Source organism: Haplochromis burtoni, unplaced genomic scaffold (assembly GCF_018398535.1).
Source record: "Haplochromis burtoni strain Fernald_Lab_line unplaced genomic scaffold, NCSU_Asbu1 Contig_114, whole genome shotgun sequence".
NCBI lineage: Eukaryota > Metazoa > Chordata > Actinopteri > Cichliformes > Cichlidae > Haplochromis > Haplochromis burtoni.
The window spans coordinates 952,260-976,226 of NW_024582475.1; the positions used below are offsets into that span (position 1 = coordinate 952,260).

Consider the following 23,967-nt stretch of genomic DNA (forward strand, 5'->3'; position numbering starts at 1 on the left):
CTTATCACCTCCGAGGGGCCCTGCTTGTTTTCTAAGGGGAAGTGTGGTGAGGGGAGCCGTAGGGGTGCAAGACCGCTTCTTGTCGGGGGGGGTTGCTCTGCTTTTGTTGGCGCATAATCTGGTTCTTCTCGTGGTGCCGGCTCTTTCAGAAAATTTGAGCTTGAGTGAAGAGACACCTCGTCAGCTTTTCCTCACCTTTTTTTCTTCTTCTTCCTTTTGTGTCTCACACAAAACCGAAAGCACTGTCTTGAAGTGTTGTCAGACCGGAAAACAAGAGTAAGTGACATGTGACAAGGACACAATGCTCGGATGGGCCAGCCAAAGTAAGTGGCCCCATCTGCTGCGGGCGATTTCTCTTATGCCGGCTGTCTGCCGCCTCAGGTGAAAGGGGCCAAGGAGCGAGGGGCTGTGCTGGGATGGTGGCTTCTGCCAGGCGAAGCAGTTGGCATGGCTGGGAGGGCACGGCTGGCCTCTCGCTCGCTGCGGCACGCAGTCAGCCAGCATTTGCAAAAGCGCAGGTTAGCCGTCTCTCATCGGGTTTCCAATGCCTCATCACTTTCCTATGGTGTATACACATTCGGCATAGGACAGGAGTGTCAGCATGTAATGAAAGGTTTGATTCATGGAGGGCGACAGCTGCAGAGGTCACAGAGCTCTATAAGATATGATCCTCACTAATGCTGATGGGGAAATTTTAAATGATGGGTCCATAATTTGACGTGCCTTCCTCAGCTTTCACTGAGCTCTTCATTGATCAGTGTGTTTATAATATTGTTGGTCTTTTCATAGAAGTTATGCAAAAGGAAAGTGAAGCAAAATCAATTTTCTACTCTTTTCAATTTTTTAGCAATAAAAATCGACAGTTTCGTGCATTAACAAAAACAAATATAAACAAATATGTGCCATCAAAACAGCTACTGCATCATGAAAGGAAAAAAGATAATTTCAAGTGAGGATCAGAACTTTACAACAAATAAGCTGTTCAAAAAGTAAAGGAGAGGAGAGAAAATAAACTTCCTACACAGAGACGAAAGCAGACGTGCTCACAAAAGCTTTTGGTGATGTTATACATTGACATTTGTGCTGATCGCATTGTGCCCATTTTGTTGAATCTGCTTTATTAGAGGAATGCTGTTTTTTTTTTTTTTTTCCACGTTGCTATTAATTTGTGTTTCTGTGGGTGTGCAGCGCGAGAACAGAGAGATGTGGTTAACCCATTGTGAAGTTAGCCGTCATCATTAAGATTCAGGAGATAACAGGCATGCGGATTTCTACTGCTCAGCATTATAGGATCCCAGACATCAAAGGCAGGTTTTCATTCTACTGTGTCTGCTGCATGGTGAAGGAAAGAAGAAGAAAAAAACAGGTAAGGAGATATGGAGTCAGGAAAATAAAGCAGATTTTGAGTGGAAAGGAGCGCGTGTATACTGTACAGAGGTATGCAGAGGCAGGTGACACAATACTCAGTGATCTGTTTGATGCCTCAGATGGTCCCTCCTGCATAGTTAGCCCTTTGCTAAATTGGCATCCACTCTGATTAAGTGGCACAGCCCTTAATAACACCATGGTTGACCTCAAACTGGCTTACTTTTAAAGATCAAGTTCATTCCTCAATGTGGTCATTAAAGTTCAGGTGACTCAAAACAATTCATTTGTGTTGTTTTGGTCATTATTTGCCATCTCTGTATTTTTACCTGCAACACAATTTTCTGTGTATACCTCCTCCTTTCATTTGTAATCGATATATAAAAGTGCTGTGAATATTTTTTTTCTTTGTACAAATCTTGTAATAGTATTTCCAGGTCTGTTACACAGATATAACAATGAAGTTCCCCTTAATTCAGATTACTTTGTCAGTCAGCGTGGTGCCATTATGTGCCATTACATCAGTGTGAGCTGTTCTACAGTGAGAGTATTGAATGTACAAGAGCGAGAAATACGCTGTTCTCCAGTATTGTGCTGGATTACAGAATCAAGGTCGACTCACAAGACACAGAGCAGCATTATCCCTTAATCCTGTGTTTTGGTTTCAAATAGCCTTTTTACACCTAATCTTCACAAGTAAAATGACAAACATGAATACAGAGGTAGGTATTTAAATGTGCATTACCTGCAATGTTAAGGTCAAAGGCTTACGCTGACTCAAAGTGGTTGTATATTTTGTGACGGAACAGACAGCCATTTGTTATTTTGTTGCTGCTTTATTACGGAATACTAGGGAGTCTTGTGATGAAATTCCCGCAGGGAGTTTCAGATGGGTAAGTGTGGGAACTTTTTATCCAAACTGCGACTCGGAGCTTGTTTGTTTTTGTGCCATTTTCTTTGTAAAAACGTTCAATGAAAATAAGATTTCCGCCTCACTTTAACCTCTCAACAAGTTGTGGCTTTCCGTACTTGGCCGCTCAGAGGACGGGCTTCACTGAGTCAACAGATATAGCGACTATAGCGAAGGCTGTGCCTCCCCTTGACCAAACTGGTCTTAGTGTGTCCGTCAGGCTCAGCTGTGGCAGAGCTGGAGGAAACTTAAAGGTGCTGTGAAAGACTAAAAGTGGGCCAGCCGCTGCTGCCTCCTGTTGACCTACCTTGTTCAGAGGGTCCAGGTACAGACTGATGACAGGACTCCTCCTCAGCGGACCACATTACTAATGTGTGAGGGTGCAAGAGGAACACATCCAATGATGAATCACTCCCCTGCACCCATGGCATCCTCATAAGTCAAGAGTAAAAGTGTTGAGAGTGCGCTCAGTAAAGAGATCCTTCGCACTGTCCACCGTAGAGCAGCTCGATCCCGGTCCGCTGGAAGAAGGGAAAGGCTAAGTGGTACACATCACGCATAGCCTGAAGATCTCCCTCAATCTTGAGGAAAAACATTAGTCCCTCGAGTGGGTCACTTGTTTTTTTTAAAGCTCATAGAACTCAGGAAAAGTTACTTTCATGCTTGACCAGAGCTGTATTTTAATAAATGAGAGTAATCTACATTGTGTTGATGTGGAATGCCTCCCTGGACCTACATTACCAGAAGTCACAGAGAGAACATTAAATGTGTGTTAGTTTAAGCTAAAAGGGTTTTCTTCTGAGGAACAAAAAGGCGCTCCCTCATTATTCACTTTGTTGTTTCAGAACTTTATGTGTGTTTTTTCTTTGGAAACAACTTTTTGGATGCAAATCTTGTACATCAGGTTGCTCCTCTGTTGTCTTCTTCTAGCTTTGAGCCAGAAGGTTAAACTATTTTAGTTTACACGCCTGCCTCCCCCTAGAGCTGATGTCAGGCTTTACTGGTGATGTTGGGGGAGTGAGTAAGTTTGGCGCTAGGTAATACATCACACACACCAGGGGGTCTCCCTGGTATGCTCCTCAATAATGAAGTTCATTCGTTAACTTCTCCCTCAAAGGCCAAGTTCCCCCGCTGCCCTTTTCAGCAGCCATTGCAACTCTTACCAGAGTCACCCTACTAACAGAGTGAGAAAAAAAAACATCATCATGCTTTTCTCCTTGACAGACTCAGTGGTTGCCTTTGCAGAGCATGAAGAATAAGCAGCTCCATTACCAATCCCTCATGCCTGGTTATAGCCATAATTATCACAGGGAAAATGACCTGCTCTGTTTGGTTTGCCGTAGAGGGGCTGCGCCTTCCTAATCACCTCCTTCTTCCCTCCTATCGTCCTCATGCCATGGAGATGGAGCTGGTTTTGGGGGAGTCTTGCCAGTTCATTAGAATTCACAGGGTTCCACCTCCCTGCCTAGCCAAGCTAAGCCTCTCACACAGGCTGCCATGCCTGTGATAATCTCCTCTCCTCGTTCCCTTTCGCTTCTTCTTTCTCTATCCTTCTATTCCTTTCCTTTCTGTCCCCAAGGGCGGCCTCACACAAAAGAGATGCAGTACAATTCATTGATAAATCTGATTTCTATTGACCTATTGAAAAATTGTTCCGGGAGATGTGTGGTAGCACTCCAGCAGTGTTCACGGGCTCACTTTGCCACCGCATTTCCATATAACAAAATAAATAAATAACCCGATTTATACTGGTTACTTAAATGACGGCCTCTATTCAACAGCTTTGCGTGTGAAGTTGGTATTTTTTTCAAGGCTGATTCGACCAATTGAACATCCATTTAATCACTTTTTCTTACTCTAGAAACACCCAAAATAAGCAGAAATAGCCTCGCTTTAAATCTTCAATAACAAGCAAATAAAAAAGCAGCTGAGAGCAGTTCTTTTCCATTGTAATTTATATTATTGTCCCCATCATCTTGTCATCACCACATCTGTACCTTGAGGAGATCATTTAATGTGGAACAGGCATGTAAGGATGCTTTAAATGAAGCGAGACTTGGTCAGTCCGTGGAGAATAAATCGGCTTAGCTGTAAAAGTGACACAGTACTTTTAATTTGTTTGACAAAAACGTGATGATTCAGTTGATTTGGAAAACTGGACTTGTTTTTTTTCCTTCAAAAAATATTTAAATGAAGTCTATAAATAACTACCTGTAAAACAAAAGGCTATAGCCCTGTCAGCCATTCACTATAAGTGCTGTGTTGTTGATTCTGATTACATGACAGTTGACAGGTGTATACTTCACCTATGTAGGAATGAATTGCTTTCATGCCTTTTGCTTTTGACCCTACTATTCTATAAATATTGTGTTTGTGTGAATTTGTATTTAGAGACAGACTGGTGCTGATCTGGCCCTGGGGCTGCTGTGCATGCAAAGGAAGGGCAGTGTATATCGTCATCTGATCTGAGAGGAACTTTAAAAATTTTGAAAGTACATTACTTACCTGCAGCTGCTACTTTGCTTAGAGGAGACATATTGCACTGCTTTGTGGAAAATCCATTAGCGGTAATGAGTTAACAGCATTTCCTGTAGCTACACATGCTATGAAATGCTGGCACAGCAGTGGCATGAATGGTTTTAAATTCACACCTTTCTTATTTAAACTTGTCTTTAAATGCAACCCTCCGCAGTGCTCTGGACGTAACCCAATAGTGTCCTCTATTTTCACTGAAATAGGTATTTCCTTTGTTGTCTGTGTGATTTATTGAAGTCTTCCCACAAGTGGAAGCCCCCAGGAAATTGCCTGGAATGGCCTTAAATTGGTTTATGATTGCGTGGTGTGGGCCGGTGCTGTTATGGTTCTAATATTATGCCCTCCACTCCTTGGCATCTATATTAAATTGATCTGTATTGTTTTCATGGAGTGCCTGTTGGAGCTTGTTAATTCTGCCGCTGCTTCAGGCAGGTGGTGTAGCTCCAAACACCCAGGTGGCGCGGTGGAATATAAGCCTCGGCTCTCTAAAATATCTCACATGACTGGGACGCAAAATGAGTAAGTCCAAAAGTGTTTATCTTGCGGGGTTAGCGGCTGCGGAGCGGAACACCACGCAGCCGACTGGGTCCGCGCTCTTAAGAGGCGAGTCCAGAGTTGTAAGAGTTAACGTGGATCAGCTGCATGGTGAGCCTGTGCAGGGAATGGCTACTGACAGACTGCTAATGAGGCCATTATCAGGTCTCGTCCTCTTCTCTTCTCCCGGGGCACCGGTGGATGTTCTGTACCACATCTCAATTGAATTTCATTCCACAGGGCTTGTTTACGGTAAATACATTTGCTTGAATTAATCCACGAGGAGTGTGAGATACATGACTTGGCCAGTCTAAATGCAGAAATTTACTGTGTTGTGTCCGCTTCAGTTCAGTGTCAGCATCCACCACCAAGACTTTTTTTCCCCCCCCTCAGGGATATAAAGAAATTATCAGCTAAAACAGTTCTATTGAGGGCTCCACATCGCTGCATTAATACCCATAGACAGCTGACCATCAGTCCCTCTGTGGCTTAATCAATACCCTAATGAGCAACTATCAGCAGCGTATTGGCATACTGTCACTGGTAATGTGAAGCAGTCAAGGAAGTGTGTGATCAAAAGCTAATGAACCAGCCTTGCTGGAAACATTTGTCCTTAGGGAAGCTTGGGCTTTTAAGCACAATTATATACAGTTGGAGGCACTATATTTGTTGCATGGCTGACAGACAGAGCAGCAGCAGCAGCGTCTTTTTCCAGTTTCACTCTGTATGATCCACATAAACACTGTCAACTGTTCTTTTATTGAACATTTTTTGCATTGCAAGAAGGCTGAAAAGGAGGACTGAGTGTACAGTGTGACCCTTATTTAACCTTGCAATTTACACAAAAGCTCTGTATCTTGTGTTTCGTTTTTATGTAGTTTTTTATTCATATTATTATATATATATATATATATATATATATATATAATAATATATATATGTATATATATATATATATATATATATATATATATAATATATATTATATATATATATATATATAGAGAGAGAGAGAGAGAGAGAGAGAGAGAGAGTTATACGTCTCTATTTTGCTGTAGCATTTAACTTTGTTTTCTTTTCTTTTCTTTTGCGAGGAAACAAATAGGTTTTATTAGAAGCACGGCTATTTCATTTTCATGGTTATTTTATGAACCTCTCTCTCTTGTCAGAAGCTATTCGTCACATTCACGCTGCAGAAACATAATGTAGAAAGCATGCATTCCTTTCAGCTCTCTCCTGATGCTCAGGTTGGAGTACTGTATGGGTGTTGTCCTTCTCTATGTCCCTGCTATCATATTGTGCTTGTTTGTTTCCCCTTAACGGTACCTCGGTGTTATGTCCCAGTGTGTCGCGCCGTGCTCGGTTCCAGAGAGTCTGATGCAGCAGCCAGTTTCTGAGAGACAACCACAGATAGTGACAGTTAAACCTGCTTGTGCGTGGGCCTTCGCCCTCTGACTCATCTGTTGAACTTTGAAGATCTTGCGGGGAGATGCCTACATCAAAATGAGAGGACTGTACCTTCTGTTACATCATATTGTTTCGAATAGTTTGCCATGCATGCGTGTCTGCATCTAGTTTGTATACCAGGCACGCTCCATTTGATTCTATCAGCCTCTGAATGATATTTTGCTCATTAGACAGTGTGCAATAAGAGACCAGTGTTGACACAACCTGAGTTAATGTGTTTAGAGACTCTAATGGATCATAGAGGTGCTAATGAAACATTGTCATGGGAAGATTTATGTTGCAAGCTGCTGAGTTCTCATTTCCATTTTATATGTGGTTAGATGTACCTTTATTCAATGAGCAGTACACAGCGGAAGACACCAAATGAATATAGATATTTCAAGTGTAACGTGGGAATAAATAATTCAATTTCATGTTGCAACTGCTTTGTTAAGCAGTCGTAACAGGAGGCAATTCTCTATAATTCTGTGGCGTGGATACAGTGGGGTTAATGAAAGGTTTAGCAAAATGAAACAAATATAGAGAAGTTGGGAAAACAAGGGTGTAAAATTCACATTTCTACATGTGAAATATTGACTTTGTAAAAAAAAAAAAGTAAAAAAGAAATGTAAAAAAAAAAATCACTAGTTCATTTTTTAGATGTGAAATATTGCAGTGTTTGAAACCGAAGCTGTGTGATGTTTGTCTTCAGACAAGATGATACCAGCACCAGCTTATTCGTGGAAATGCCAAATGGTTATTGGCCAAGGCTGGATTGCAGTAAAACCAGAATATTGTATCAGAGAGAGGCAGCTGGTTAGGAGTCAGAACAGATTATCATATGAGAGAGGATGAGTGAGGAGGAGGAGGGGAGGAGAGGATCGGAGAGAGAGAGAGAGAGGGAGAGGTAGAGACTGGAATGGAAAGCAGGGGGCGAGAGTGAGGGGCAAAAAGGAGGACGAGACGGAGAAGTGATACCAAGAAACTCATCGCCTGGTCGCGATGGGGTGGGGGGGATCATCCAAAAGCCTTCCGTCAGTATCTATATCGCCTACTTCACCTGTCTGAAGGGGTGTGTGTGTGTGTGTGAGAGAGAGAGAGAGAGAGAGAGAGAGCTGCATGCAGGTCCTCTGAGAGGTCAGAGGAAGATGCTGAGGCTCCACTCATCTTCTCTCTGTGATGGGCCCACTGCTGCTTGCCGACATCTGGCCTCACACTGATCACTCATATCTACAGACAGGGAGGTGGAGAAGAGCGGGGCACTTGTATCACCAAGTCACAGAAAAAATTACACTTCCTCTGTCATCCATTCTCACTGCTCTCTTTTCTTTTCTTCTTTTCTTTTTTGAGTCACCAGTTGTTGTCTTCCTGTCCCTCCTCTCTTTTCTTAGCCTTCACATTGCACAGTTTTAAAGGCAAAACAAAAGCACAAGGTGCAGAACCAGAATGTGATTTTTTTTCTCTCTCTTTTTTTATGCGAGAGCTGGTTTTGTCTTTACCCTTGCACTAAAAAGATAAGACGCAGATAGTTAAGAGTGTGCTGTGTCTAGCAAAGCTGGTATACACGGCTCCGACTGCAATCAGTGGGAAGAGGGCCAGCTTCCCTGCCTGAGCTCTCAGCGCCCCTACTGGCTGCATGCTGTGCCAATCAAAGGCTAGTGGGTGGGGAGCAGTCAGACATGAACACTGATGTCACAGTCACATGGATTCTGGTGTGGTCATGCTCGGAGGCTGAGAGACAGAGCTGTGCTGGCCAGCTGCTGCTGAGACAGCAGTGGAGGGCTTTGCGCTGGTGATAGTTCTTCTCTTATGGACTCGAAGCTCAATGATGTATTTTGTGATTTCAGCTATGAAAGGTAAGAGCACAATGCATGCCGATCGCGCACCCAGAGTAACAAGTAGGGAAGTACGAGTACGCTATTCACAGCCTGCCAACTCTTTGCATTTCATTTGCAAGGCATGAGTGTGACAGAGAGAGAGAGAGAGAGAGAGTGTGTGTGAGGGGGAGAGAGGAGGGGAGGGAGAGATACAGTAATACATTGCTTCTGATTGTGTCCAAGTCAGTTAAGCTTTTCTAATATGTCTGTCCGTGCACTTCGAGAATTTCTGCTTTGAACTCTCAGAAAGAAAGAGATGGCGCAATAGGAGCAATTTGCATCTTCCAAAAAATAAATATAAAGAAAATAAAAATTAAAGGTTTGCTTTCATTTTTTTATTTACAGTGTGCGTTTTGTCGCTGCAGGTTTGCAGGATGCTGTAGAAAAACCACAGCCGGTGCAGCTTTTTTTCCACTAGTTCGTCTATTACATGAAATAGCTCCAGGGTTTCAAGAGTAGAAGTTTTTATTGGCGTAGATGCGAGGTGGCATGCGATGGAGAGGGGGCTTGGGTTGGAGGGGTGGTTTTTTTTTTCTTCTTAATCCTGTCGTTCCAGTCCAGGGAACGTGTCTGTGCTGCAGGAAGATGTGTGTGGTAGTGTTGAACGCGGGTCGCAGACGAGCGACGAGGCACTGGCGCGACTGGCAGACTGAGATTGTTTGAGTTGATACCGATGCACGTGTTTGTCTCTCTCTGTGTGTATATATATTTATATAATTATATGTATTTTTTTTTAACATTTTATTTCTGCGTGTCTGTGACAGTGTTGTGTTCCACTGACCTATTTTTGGGGTAGTCGAGTTTACATGTGGCACAAGAGCAGGACTGGGTCCTCCCAGTCTCTGATGTTGATCTAGTACGCTTTAATCCCAGCTCTTCCACCCCCTCTCCGTTGTACAGGCGAGCATGTGCACACGCAAACACACACACGCACACACACCCGTGCAGACAGATAGTGAGTGTAGTCAGACATACAGTGCATCCCCACACTTCTCTCACGCATGCCTGCACACACAAACATACACACAGACGCGCACACACACATATATGCACATAATCACGTTTTTTCCACACTTATGAGTTCTTCCATACAGAGAGATGTGAACAACCATGCAAACATATGTGGGGAGATGCACTCCTAATATAATTAAATAGGCAACGATAACCCCGCTGAGGCACAGGCAGCTGTCATTCGGTGCAAAATGACAAAAATATATGGAGCTGGAAATAATTTGATTTGATATGTGCTGCTTTCTTATTTTTTTCCTTCCCAGTAGATTGAAAGGTTTGGAAGAAAAAAGCACTCGGGCATCTTCAGAACACAGTGGCTGCATACATGCATATTATTAAAAGCAAATGAAATTAATGTGTGATATTATATGTAATTAGAGTATTACTAATATTGATAGTAACACTTACAGCTTGTCTGACTTTCGTTTGACTCAAGCTGCCACGACCACAGTATTAATTCCTTTCATTCTTTTCTTCTTCTTCTTCTCTTTTGTTAAGAGTGTAAGGGAAGTCATTTACAAAGTGAAGCTCACAGTCAATTGTGATAAGCCTGACGTGTGTGAAATTGAGAAAGAGCAAAGTCCTGAATCTTATTTTCATGAAAAAAAAGACCCGTTTGACCTAATGTCCTTTTACATGCATTTCATAGTGAAGGGTTTTTATCAAACCTCATATTTTTGGAGAAAAAACGAGTTTTGTGCTGTGTAGCATTTCTAATCTTTTTATGTTAAAGTGTAACATGCTCAAAATTTTATTGTGTTTATTTGTGCTTTGCTTGACTTGGCACAGAATTGCGTCTTTTTTGTTACTCATTCGGTTCAGAAAAAAATGAGTAGATCTGATATGTACAGCAAAAAAACTGCTTATTTTTTGTGCTCTAATGAGTCTCTTCACCAGTCTTCCTCTAGCTCCGTCTGTTCCCTCATTGGTACTTTCAGTTTGATGAGGGGTGTCTAGTGTCATGAAAGGATATTGTGACAATGTCAGAAATTAATTAAAACGTCAACAAGGGGGATAATTGAAAGCTAATTTAAATAGGAGCAGTCATTTCTCCTGAATGTGGTCAGGGAAGTGCACGATGACTTGCTGCATTGCCGCAGACACAGAGTTTACATTGTTACCCGTGCATACTGCATGTGCCCTATGTGGTGTTTTTGAAAACTGTTTTTCATCCTCTGCACTTCAAAAAATAATGCTAATGTATTATAACGAACATCTCTCTGTGCCTCTGTGGCTTTGTCTCTACCCTGCACCACCCTCTACCCACCTCTCCCTCTCAATTCAGCCTCTCTACCACACCACTGCCTCTCAAGTACCTAATTACCTGTAATGGAAACATCCCTCTCATTACCCCATGCAAATTAGCCAGCCTACTCAACACAATTAAGATGAAAATTCCAATTACATAATTAAAGAAAGTTGTTTGATGTGTGGATAGAAAAGGTAAAAAAGAAAAAGTGTCTCACACAGAGCACATATAATTAACCCTCGAAAAGGAGAATTATTGTGGCAAGATGGGTAGCATCAATGTTTCAAAATTGTTGAAAGCAGTGCCCAGTAAGCTACTACAGCGCGTGCAGACAACACATAAATATGTGATCTAGCATGAGTGTGTACTAGACTGTGAAAAATCTTTTGGGGCCCTAGAGAAGGTAAAGCCAAATATCTTATGATAGGCGCTTTAAGGCTATGTTAACAAGGCTGTAAATATTTGCTGTGGATTTGGTACTCTTTGTCTCTTTCAATCAGTGGCCGATTGAAGCGCTCACTAACCAGTGCTGCAGGCTCTCACACATTAAAGCAGAAGTTAGCAAGATTGGCTATTATCCAGTTAAGGACTGAGGACATAAAGAGCCAAAGGGGAAAAATATGCCACAGATTAAGGTGAAGGCAAATATAGCCACCTATAATCCACCTGCAAGGATTTAAAATAAAAGACCCAATTATTTTAGGACGAGGCATTCATGCACGTTTTGATCTTTTAAAAAAAAATCAATAAATACGGGGTACGTTTTAGTCTGTCAGTATGTAATTTTAGACAGCTACATTTACTTCAGTAGAACCACAAATGTCTGTATATTTGCAATGAAAAAAACCTTTATTAATTTAAGGGGTTATATACAATACAATTAAAAGCATGCACACAACATCTGAGCAGATGCAAGGCGGGACAAACAAGTCAGCCTACCAGACGTGCAGTGTGTGCTTCAGCCCTCTCTCCTGCCTCTTAGCTCACCGAGGAAGTGGATTGGTGTCCCCACAGGTTATTAAAGTGTGTGAGCTGTGCCAGTCTGCGCTGTGCACACTGAGACAAACATCCTGGCTGCCTGTCTGTGTGTAGAGGGACTGGTTAATGAGATATTGACTGCCCATTGAGAGCATGGATTTTTGATTTGGCTCCATAGAAGTTGGGGAGAAAAGGATGTGCACTCCAGAGAGGATAGGCGCCTACGGATAGACACCAGTTTCTGAACTGGGGATTATTTTGCATTTTAATGTTGCACGTTTTAGGTGATTATGAATTTGAAAAAATTCAAATTCTGGGTTTGAGAAATGTGTTATTTGTGCATTGGATATAAGTGTGCTAAGTATATGATTTGCCTTTGTGCTTCCAGTAACAACACAAAGAAGAATTGCCATTTCTTTGTAACCACGTCTGAGCATAGTTTTTGTACAAACATTAATCTGCAGCGGCATCCGAAGCATTGCCAGGGTGCCAGACAGCTCTGTCAGTCATCTTGTCTTGTCAGTCACACCTTGTGGTTTTGACAGATTAGTCCAATCACAGGCAAGGTTAAACGACTCCCCTGTTCTATGTCCAATCAAACAGCGGGCAACAACAAACAGCACTTGCTCAAGGTAACCATCGGACTAAATCCTTAAAAACTTGAGGTTCATTGAGGGTTCTCTATTTGGCTCCCCAGTCAGGTAACAGACCAAGCTGGGCTTAGCCTAATGCCTTTAACTTAAAGGTAATTTCCTACTTTACTTTCAGTCTGTATTTCAGGAGTCACTTATAGAGCCTTTTGAAGTATCTCGCTGTCATGCAGCATTTAGCTTCTGATAGAATACTTCATCTGTCAGCACTCATTAGATAATCACATACCACAGGCTATGGAGTTAGAGAACATTTTTACTTTCATTTTTTTCTTGCCTTCTGTAACGTTCTAAGCAGAAAATGTAGAAAGAATATAGATTCTCTCTTTTTTTTTGCAGCCCTCAATCTTTGCGTTCTAATAGTTTGCTGTTTGCAGTTATTTGAAATACTGACACGCATCCTCCCAGCGCAAATCAGCGTTACTCAGTAAAGTGCCTCAATAAAATTAGTGTATGACTATGTAATTTAATAAGGAACGTACACTTCTTCTGCTTCGCATGCTTTGCCTTGCCCTCGTGTGCTTTGCCGCCTGTGGTTTAAAAGTTAGCAGTGTTTTAAGAGAGTGAAGGATGAAGTTTTATTCCCCTGTACTTTCATTCTGAGCATGTTTCGTACCATTGGCTTTTTTCCTCTGTGGGCCTCTGGAGGGCTGTCCATTTGCTTTTTGAAGTTGCATCAAAGAGGAAATGGGGGAGAAAAAGCATTATTGATTTTGCGTTTTGTCTGACTGAAACACTGAGGACAGAAAAACACATAAGGAGTTAGGTGTTGGCAGTGGGGCAGCTCCGTCTCTTGTGTGTGAGCCAGAGGGAGATGGGGGAGATATCGAAAGAGGTAGAAGGTGAGGAGGAACACCAGACAACACTAATGCATCTCTCCCTAGAGTCGTATGCTCAGTCCTTTCACTTCCATCATTTCTCCTCTCTTTTCTGTTCCTAATGGCGGAGTAAATAAAGCCCATTACTGTACAGCCTGAGACAAACCTCTGTCTTTCCTCACCATGTCGGATAGCTTTTCCATCAGACCGGTGACTCCCGAGGTCTGACAGCGCTCTACAGTTGACCTGCTTTTCCATGAAACACCAAGCTGCTCTCTTCTCAGTTGTAATCAGATCTCCCTGCTAGGCAAGCATGCTGGCAGCAGGCAAGAAGAGGAGTATTGTTTTTTGTGGTTTATCACCTTCTTCGCCCTCTTCCTGCATGCGTCAGCCTAGCAGAGGTGACACAGGAGAGGAGTACTTTTCTGGTGTTAATCTGACCTAAGGTGACTAAGAAAGAAACTCTTAGTGATAGAAACCGATAAGAGCTTGTTTCTAATATTCCTTACTCAGCACTTATGCTAAACAGATGCGTGGCGTCTTTTAGCCGTTTTCTGTGAACTCTGTCGAAAGACATACGCGATTCTGTGGAATTTTTAGTTCGGAAAATGACGGTGAAATTCGAAGACTTTGCCAGTGAAAGCGTGCTGCAGAATAAGAGGCTGAGGAAGGGTCAGAGGTCACAGCATACTGAGACATACTCCCTTCTTCTCCGTGGAGAGCTACGGCAGCATCTAGGGAGCCTGGTGGGGAAGAAAGGATGAAAAATGAGAGGCGTGCAGAATTTTGATGAGATGAGGGAACAGGCAACGTTATAACAAAGGTCGTCGCAACATGTGCTCCGCCACTTGATTACAAAAGGGAGAGAAGTGTGTGAGGCGTTTGATTGCATGTCCCAGTAGAGGCCATTAGAGGTTCTACTTGTAGGATGGCTTCATTTACACTCATCTGATCTGTTGTGTGCGCTTATGAACAAACAAAGATTGCGAATCTTCCCGAGCACTAGGGGGTGCTCTTCAAGGGGAACAAATGAGAATATCTGTCCCCCAGGGTTTTAAAGTTTTTACCGCCTCCTAAGTTCACCATCATTGCCGGTGCTGGTTACGTGTTGCCACCAGGCAGAGCGATGCATGTTTGAATCTGGAATCAAAGTGAGAACTTGCTCTCAAGGTTTGCAGCATAAGGTGCTCTCACACCAGCGAAGATGCATAAAAGGAATTCCTAATCATAAATAACAAAGAAAAACAGCCTCGCCAGAACAGACTGCTTAAGATTGATTTTTATGCACATGCATTCATTTGGAATAAAAGAAATGCTGCTTCAGTGCTAATTGCAAAGATGAAAGGGGAAGAATGTGCAAGGCAATGAACTTTGATTAAAGGCACAGCGCATATCCTATTCAGGGACATAACGTTTTAATGAAATCCAGGCCCATTTATGGACTCGTGAAGTATGTTTTGAAATTAAAACTGAGTTTACACGGTTGATATACGGGATGAAAAAGATACACTCCGTTCGCATGTGTTGGTCTCATCATCCTAATTCAGCAAGTCAGGCGTCAGCGCCAAATACACAATGTCTGTCTTAGACAATGAGCGTGTGCATGCTTCCCAGCTGGAGCAAAGGGGTTAACTGGCTGTGGAGAGATCCTTGACCTATCTGAGATGAGCTTACCGCCCCCTCAAGCAATGTGGAATATCTGATTGCTGATTATGAGTTTATTCCCCATCGTGCTGAGCCTTTTGCATGTCAGGATCCATCCCTCCCCAGCAGAACTGATTAAGGAGCTGGAGATGATGCTACAGCTCTTAGCAATTGCTGAAAGACTCTCAGAGAGCCTGGTAATCTAGAGTGCAGCTGGCAATCACCCACCACTGACTTTTTTCTTTCTTTTTTTTACAGGCTTTTGGGTTGTTTTGTTGTTTTCAAGTGTGTTTTTTTTGGCATATTGTTGTCTTTGTTCCCCCAGGGCTTCTTGTTTCTGGATGAGAGCTTTCCTAGTGCTGAGCACAGGTCCTTGTCAACCTGGCTGCTCAGCTCAGCCTAGTCCAGCCTTAACAACAGCAGCGTCAGCAAAGACCCTCGCTCAAAGTCTCAGGATTTGCTTATGATCTCCCTCTTATAAGAGCCTAATTTGGGCAAAAGAAGCATCTTCATCCCTGATGTAATAACGCTCTCTCTTGGCTCATTTTCAGAGTTCCTGGAATCCAATACATGGGACATAGGCATCAGATAAATTGAAATAAATAGCTCCTCAAAACTGTACCCTTATGTTAAGTTTTGGGGATTTATGTGCCATTCAGTAAATTTCTCACAGGAAACTCCCATTTGTTTTCACAGGAAAACAAATGGGAGTTTTCTAGCAAAAAGACTGCATGACTGCTTTATTTGCTCACAGGGATCTGTCACTTAGTTACAAATCAGCAGCTGTCATCTCTTAAGTTTTGTTTTTGTCAATAGTTGGAGGGTAGAGGAAGACAGCGCCGTTCCTACTGTGCTAATGGTTGTTTTAATGCCTTTAAAGTGCGACCTGGAGCAACAGAGGACAAATCTGCCCAAATAGAGCATTCTTAATTACTGTAAAAGCTCCACAGCCCACCGTTATTGACGTTTCACTGTCAAACACATCAGCCACAATGTTACTGCCTAACGCTGAAATGCTCGTTAAATATTGAAATATTAAATAGATTGTGTATGTTATTGATTTTTTTTTGTTTGTTTTAAAACCCAGCTTGGGAAAGACAATGCAAACTTTCTTATTCTATAAATACTATGGTGTGTTGGCTGGTTTATTTAACATGTAGTAGTGTATGTAGTTTTGCACACAGTCAAAGAAGGGTACATAGAAATCATTTCTATTTTTTCCGAAGGTATTTTTAGAGTAAAGCTAATGGAGTTCCACATGTGACACAATCAGCCCTGGTAATCAAATGACTGTTGTCTGAGCTCTGCTTTCTTGTGTAAATGAAACGTCTTAAAATGTTGCACTGTGGTGGTGAAAGACGCCAAACATGTTTCATGTGACAGTCTAAAGTATCTTTGGGAAATCTCCTGTAAAACTGTGTGTTTCTTAGGTGGGGAGGGGGGTGGACAATTACACTTATATTTTTTGTACAACTGCATGTTGAATTGCATGCTTTTTAAGTATCATTATTTTCTTATGGACAAAATGTTTAGGTGGTACTCTGTTAAAAACCCCATCTACCTTGTGCTTAGAGGTTCCCATAGTAACATTGCTATGTGACATAATTCACAGGCAATTTACTCTCTTGATTTTTTTTCTTATCATGTATGATCATAAACTACGCCTCAGAGGGGGGATCAAAACGTAGGTGAAGCACATTTTCAGATTGATAATAAAACTGACTTATAAGTATATAATACTAACATCTTCCATCTATCCAAGTCAGGTTTGGGTGGGGGGCTGGAGCATCTCCAAGCTGTGATAGGTGGGGCACGCCTATCTAGCAATCTAGGTTGTCTACCGCTGGGCTAACACAGACAGAAAACCAGTCATGCTCACATTCACACCAATTTAGAATTGCCAATTAATCTAAGGCATGCATATCTTTGGACTGTGGGAGGAAACCAGGAGTACCCACGGAGAACCCACCTGAGCCAGCTGGTGGATTTGAACCCAGGACCTTCAGGCTTTGAGACAACAGTGCTAATAATTTAATAACTGTATATTAATTATTCAGTGCACAAAAACCAAGGAATTTATAAACAAGTAAATGTGTTTGCTTTAGTAATAAGTCCCCTGTTCTGTTTTCTTTTTATTTAAATCAGGTTGTTACATTTTAGTTACTGATTAAATAAAAAAATAGTAATAATTTTACACTCGTGGGTGTGCTGTCAAAACGTTAGCTAGTCAATGTAGCTACATAGCTTAGCTACACTGGCAGCGCACAAAGTCGATGTAACACTCCTAGATAAAATGTCTTAAGTCTTACCGCAGTCCCACCCAAATATGACATTCACACTAACTTTGTGCCGCCTTCTGCCTCACAGTTATTTTCGATGTACGTGTGCAGGTACCCACAATGAGTCCTTGCTTCCAATTTATTGAAACAAAAAGATGACCCTCTGTGTTCATATATGGTGATTTGAAACACACCATCCATGCGAGTGTCTAACTAAACAGCCCAAACGGTCTGTATTATTTTAGGTTAGATTATCTAAGCATCTCAGTTCTCTAGCGACCTCCCGACTGGAGGCGGGCATTTCTGTTGTGGCAATGTTTGTGGAAAAAAGACGCGATAAGCAAAATGTTGACCCCATGGCACAGTTTGAACGACAGCTCCTTTTTATTTGCATAATAAAGCAAAAAATGCTTCAAGAAATGTATAAAAATCAGAAGTGAGAAAGTTTTAGGGAAAAATGCAAAGAAAAAATCCATTAATGCATGCAGTGTGTATCTGCATTATCTGTGTATGCATCAATGCAGAAATGTATACACAGATAAAATAAATTAAGTGGAAAATTGTAACTAAATAGAGAAATGAATATAAAGGTAATTCAGTATTGATTTACTTGTTTACTTTTGTTATTGGCATATTAATTAATTAATTTACTCTTTTTTAATTATTTTTAATTATGGCAAATTCAGCCCTCCATGATAAACCACTCTATGTTTCACATACCTTCTCTAGTAGAGTTAGTGAGGAAGGTGTTTTTTGATCTTTTGACACATGATTACATTGGGCCCGTCTGGGCTTTGATCTCAGGATGGATTTTTTTTCCGTCTCTTGATGTGGGATTATTATAATTTATACATAAGGGATTTTTTTCGGCCTCACCAAACTTGAGTAAACATAGTATACATAGTAGATTAACATTGTATTTGTTTACAAATTCTCATTAGCGAGGCCTAAGATAATTAATCAGTGGCCGTGGTATATAAGTAGATAGACACCGTTCAAATAATTTATTCCTTTCAGCTCTAACCAAGTGTGAGAAAAAGTGTCTGATCAATTTCTCCCTTAGATGTAGCTCTTTGAAGGCATGCAGTGTCTTAGGAGAGTACTAGCCCAGTATTTATTCTCTAGAAATTGAGAGTTGAAGACCTTGCAAATTCTGTACAAATATTACAGGGTGCTGGCTGCCTGACTCAATCTAGGAGTCCTCAATTCCCCTTAAATAAAAGAACTGTATGAACCCAATACACCCATACAGATGTAAAATATTAGCTATAGTGTAGGTGTTTGCTGTTTATTGATGTTGAAACGAAATGGCCTGAGTAATTTGAGCGCATTTTCTTTTTTGTACCCAAATCTTTTTTTGATTTTATGTTTTCAGGCACCTGAGGCACAACTTCACAGAATCATGATTACAAATGGTTTCTTTCTTTTCTTTTCTACACTCATTTGTTTTGATTAACAGAAAAAGAAACTAACACCAGCTAGCAATGGAGCAAAAATAGCAGTGCTTATCAACAGAAAAGTTTGAGATATCCTGAATAATTCACCTCTGGATCGCTGTCGTCACACGGGAGTTTCAGTGACTCGTCGACTCATATTTAAGTCCTTTCACAAAGTTTTACCTCCCCCTCAAGAGTAAATAGACATGGACACCAGCTGAGGTAAACAACGGACTGGCAGCCTACACATCGTAAATTACCACAAAATATTTAATTGACGCATAAAATTTTTCTATTTTTGATTTATTGCTTAGTTTTGATGATATTCAAAATTTGTTAAAATATAGTGCGTACAAAAATGTTTTTATTAGTGCTGTCAGTGTTAATCTCGTTAAAATGACGTTAACGCCATAACTGCATTAACGCGACAAATCTCCGTTAGCGGGTTAGCACGGATCGGCCCGTGCGTGGGACTGCACGGTGTTAACGCGTTAGCGCTAACGGAGATTTGCCGCGCTAATGCGTTTATGGCGTTAACGTCATTTTAACGAGATTAACACTGACAGCACTAGTTTTTATACACAAACAGAAGAAACGCAGTGGCCAGCTGCTTTGCATTTCCCCACAATAGCCGTGACTGACCGAATCCATTATGGGCAAATGTAGAATATACAATCTAAATACAATGTTTTTGATTTCTGTTGGCTGAATAAAGCCTTTGTCCTACAGCAGCCGCCATAGCTAGGATTATGCACTTGAAATGAAACTAAAAGATGAAACTAATTCAAGAAAGAACCAATATCACATGAATTAATTCATGTTCTGAAGCGTGAATCCCACTTTTAAAAAACCTCATGTTTCACTATAGTTCCCGTAAAACATATTGTTACACCTGTTTATAGTGCATAACAATTATTTTTTCATTTCACGACGAGGGGCTGTGTAATCATTCCACTTTTAAAATGCTTGTTTCTCTAAACGGGTAATTAGAAATTAGTCTAGGAACACATGAGCCAGTCTGCTGACAGGGCCAGTTTTTCTGAGCTTTTCTGAGTATATATCGCCATCCTGCCTCATGAAGTGTTCACTTTTTTCTTTTTTTCACAAATGCAAATACAGCATGAAAAAAAAAATCTATAAATAGCTAAATTGTCACCCAGTGATATCCTTCTTTTTCTCTCCACATAGACTGATTAACTGTATAAAGCCAAATCTGGTCATTATTAGTCGGACAAATTTACACTACAAGAGAAAACCAGTGGAAAACTTGTCCATTTTGTATAGATTGAATTGATTGAAGCATTGTATACTTTATTTTTTGCATATATTAAGAGAAAGCAGCTTTTTTTGTTACATTTGTTCTAGTTTATGACATAAAGCAGCTCAGTTTCTCTCCCAGGCGATTCAAAGATTGCTTGCTTTGTAATTTGAATGCTATCCATAGGCAACCGATATTATGTGGCTATTACTGATGTATGTTCATAAGATAGATTTGATGTCACAGTGTATCCCTTAAGCAACAACAAAAGCTTGCAGTGATGAAGGGTTTATTTTTAAAACAACAGGAAAGGCTTTCTGCAGATTAATTCCAGTGTGTGGTTCACATTGTTGGAGAAACAAATTGGGCTTTACGGAATTAGTGCGTTTGCTGCATAAACCTCAAATCTATTCCTGAAACATACAATTGAGTTTGATGTGATGGATGCTTCTGTGTTTTCTTTGCAGGAAATTAAAAGAAAAGGAGCAAACCTTCCCAAATGGGTTATTGTGTAGTTGGAAGTACAGTAATGATAGCTTGGTGTTTTCTTCATTGACCCAGGTGTGGTTTAAAACTACAGTATGGATGTGAGGGGCTGCCTGTGTACTCCAGTGCTGGGAGACTATTTGCTGAAGGTCATTTGGGATCATAGCTTGCCATTAATAATTCCTGAAAGCATCCAACATCTCCATCTGTTCTGGTGCATTCATCGCTCCACTTCAAAGACAAAAGCAGCATCTGCAGGTTAGCATTAAACCTGCCTCCGGGCTAAGATGTTGGAGGTGGGATTCTTTGTAGAGAAAACACATCTCTGGTCATCAGGTCATGCTGCTCATATAATAGCCAATTAATGTGTTGTATGTTTGCTCCCACAGCTTGAACTTGTGAACACATGTGTACACAAAGACTCGCAGACGCACATACAGTACACATTACCTCCTATTTGGACTACGGTGCGCGTTTTTCAGCTCTCGCTACCGAATCCAGTGGACATAAATCCATGCTTTCCATCGAAGGCTACCAGCCTCTCTACAGGGATGCAATTACCACCCTCCGTCGAGCCATTCCACCCGACAACGTGTTCCCGGAGAAATTATCGAATCGGATTTCAAATGAGGCATTTAATTACGTGCATTGTGTGTGTTTATCTGTGTGGCTCACCAAATAACAGGTATTCACCTGTACGATGGGTGTTCAGTGCTGTCTAAAATCTAAACAGGTCTCAGTGACAGGCACACTTCAGATACGTGGGAGTCCTGCGGGGAGTAAATGGATGTTTGGCAGTGGCATGTGCTGCCCGGGCCTGGTGGGCACAGTGGGCGAGGAGGCAAGTGCCTGGCTGAGTGAAAGATGGCAGTGTGTAAGGAGAGTGTGTGCACACAGCTGAGGCTGTGACAGAAAACAGTGAGAGTTCTGCTCCTGCTGCTCCATCTCTCCCTGCCAATGATAGATCTTCACTTTAATTTTGTTAATAGCGAGAGTCTGGCTCTCAGTGGACTTAGACACGGCTATTCTGCACCAATTTTCTCTCGGATTATTGTAATCACAAAGGTGTATTTGGGAGAGGGAAAAAAAGGACTGGAAATCTTAGTTTGCATAATAATGTCTTTCTAATTTACTGTAAATTTACAGTTACAGTGCGAGTATAGCTTGCAGTCGTTAGTCCTTCATCTCTCACATGTAATTTGCTGATAAAGCACCTGTGCCAATGAGTAACTCCACCATCTTTCAGCCCTTGGCTCTTGTACTGTACTGTAGGGCTGACCAGTAAGTCCACTCAAATCAACATCAGCTCCAAACTGCTTAGCCTGGCTAATTTGAATTTCACATCTCTGCTGAATCATAACCCTGTCAGGACCTTTCTTCTTTATCATGCCTGTGCCCCCGGTGGATTTTCATCACAAGCAATAGAAATTAATTACTCAGATTAGAAACTGAGCCACAATTACTATCATTCTTTTTTTTCAAAGACTTACATTTCGCTTAATGTTGATATCTGATCGGAATCACACTGCAGAGGCTAGATTGTCTTTGAAAGCAATTATTTTGCTGTATTTATTCATGGGGTTTCAGCGGAAGTTAATGACTGTGGAAGAGAGCGGGAAATGATTTTTCTCGATGACACACTCCCGGAGTTGTCAGGTGAAAGCGAGTGCAGCGCTGTGCCGGCCGCTACACTGGACAGGAGCTCAGATCAACATGATAAAGAGGGACTGATTGAGCTCTGTACGACCACAGGAAGCTGAGCGTTGAGGTTCAAGGTTATCTGGACAAATCAGACTCCTGTTTCCATTCATCCCCTCCTCAACCACCAGCCAGCCCTCCCTGGGCAAACTGGCAAATTAGCAATTCTGATGTCTGCAAGCAGGTCTAGCAAGGGAATGCCTGTGAATCCTAATGCCATGATTAAACTTTCATATCCGTCCGGGGGAAGTGCTGCATATACAAAATAAGCAATCTCTTTTTATTTTTCAGCACTTTAAGTAAGGCTGTCGAGATGGGCAAACATAAACCCTTCAGTGGGGTTAAATTGACTGGGCCAAGAGGGATGAGCCTTCACTCAAGTCACTCAAGTTTTTTTTGTATTTCCTTAGTGATTAGAACTGGTATTGATATACACAAAGAAACTGCATTTAAATGACATTTAAATGACCATAATTCAATTGTAGCTGCGCTTCTGCAACAGACTCAGTGCCCATTCCTCAACATCACAGATTATTTGGTGAGAATTAACATATTAAAAGGTCACGTTTAAGGAAACTGGATATGCAGGCAGTCTTACACTCCCTCGGTCGGCCACGGTGATTGTATAGGACAGAATGTGAGGGACAGGGAGCTTCGGTCCAAACGGCGAGCAAATTCTGGATGTGGCCATTATGTAAGATGGTCTTATCAGGCTCTACCTCCTGCTGAGCCACAGCCTAGCTTCCCTCTGCTCCTTCTTCCCAGTGCTCCCAAAACATGGGGCTTCATTAGCTGGGCTAAATATCCCCGTTCTTTGCAATCTCTATCATTTTTTGCCTTGAGGCAATCCGATAATTACCTGTTCTCATTCCCCCTCCTTCTGGCCAGCAGGGAAGTGTTCTGACTTGCATTCGTTTGCATGAAATATTATCAGAATATTGCACATTTCTCCATTCTGCAGGCTCAGACACAGGAAATATGGAGTTGCAGGAGCTGTGATTGACAGGTGTCTGTCTTTCATGTTCCTCTGAGAATAGCTGCTTTGTTCTGGAGATGCAGCAAGAATTTTGATGGAAGGAGAAATGGCGTAATGTGTATAACGGCTTTGTTGCTTTGTTTAACCTCTCTCGCTCCCATAATTTCCTGTGTTACACTGCTCTTTGTTACCTACAGTGTAGGTGTAAAGGAACTCACAGATTGTCTGAATTTAAAAACATCAATGCGTTCCCCCCACAGAAAAAAACTATCAGTGCTGGAGTAGGATCGCTCTCTTTGTGAATTTGCAGAGTTTGGGGAAATAGACAGATGGGTGCAGAGCACATAATGCCTGGAAGGGAATAGCATCTTGAGTGGTTACGGTCAAAACAAAAGGCCAAGGCTTCCACCCAACTGCACGTATTCTGTCTAATATTATAATTCGTAATGTACAGCGGCTGGTTGAGTTGATGTATAAGCTTTACCACTAAAGGCAAATCAGCCAGGCTCCCAGCTCTGCAGTTAGTAGAAATCATGTATGAAAGCTCTAATATGCAGGAAATTGCATCTGATCCTCCTATGATGCAGAGCATCCTTGTTTGTCTGCTAAATGACTGCTAAGGAATCAAAAATGTTCCTGCTTCAAATATCGCTCTCTTTGCAAGGTAATGTCATGCTTGGTATTTACTTGCATGTCTGTTTCATGGCAGCAAAGCCATGAATATGACAAGTCTGATTGTAGCCAATTTAAAAAATGGCTTTAAATGTCATTCATGAATGCATATTGAAATTTAAAAGGAACTTGTGTTAAACAGAGG

The 23,967-nt window shown here is 41.6% G+C and overlaps 1 protein-coding gene across 2 annotated transcripts in view; it reads left to right on the top strand.

The window, feature by feature from the left end:
- roraa (RAR-related orphan receptor A, paralog a) overlaps window positions 1-23,967 on the top strand; it is a 186,555-nt gene that overhangs the window by 131,204 nt on the left and 31,384 nt on the right. Inside the window, exon 1 of one of the 2 annotated variants that reach the window (XM_005928735.3) lies at window positions 6,388-8,646. The exons of the other annotated variant lie outside the window; for it this stretch is intronic. Within the exon in view, the coding sequence (XP_005928797.1) occupies window positions 8,616-8,646 (31 nt within the window). The 5' untranslated portion in view covers window positions 6,388-8,615. Of the gene's footprint in view, window positions 1-6,387; window positions 8,647-23,967 lie in introns of those variants that run through there. 2 annotated transcript variants of the gene reach the window in all.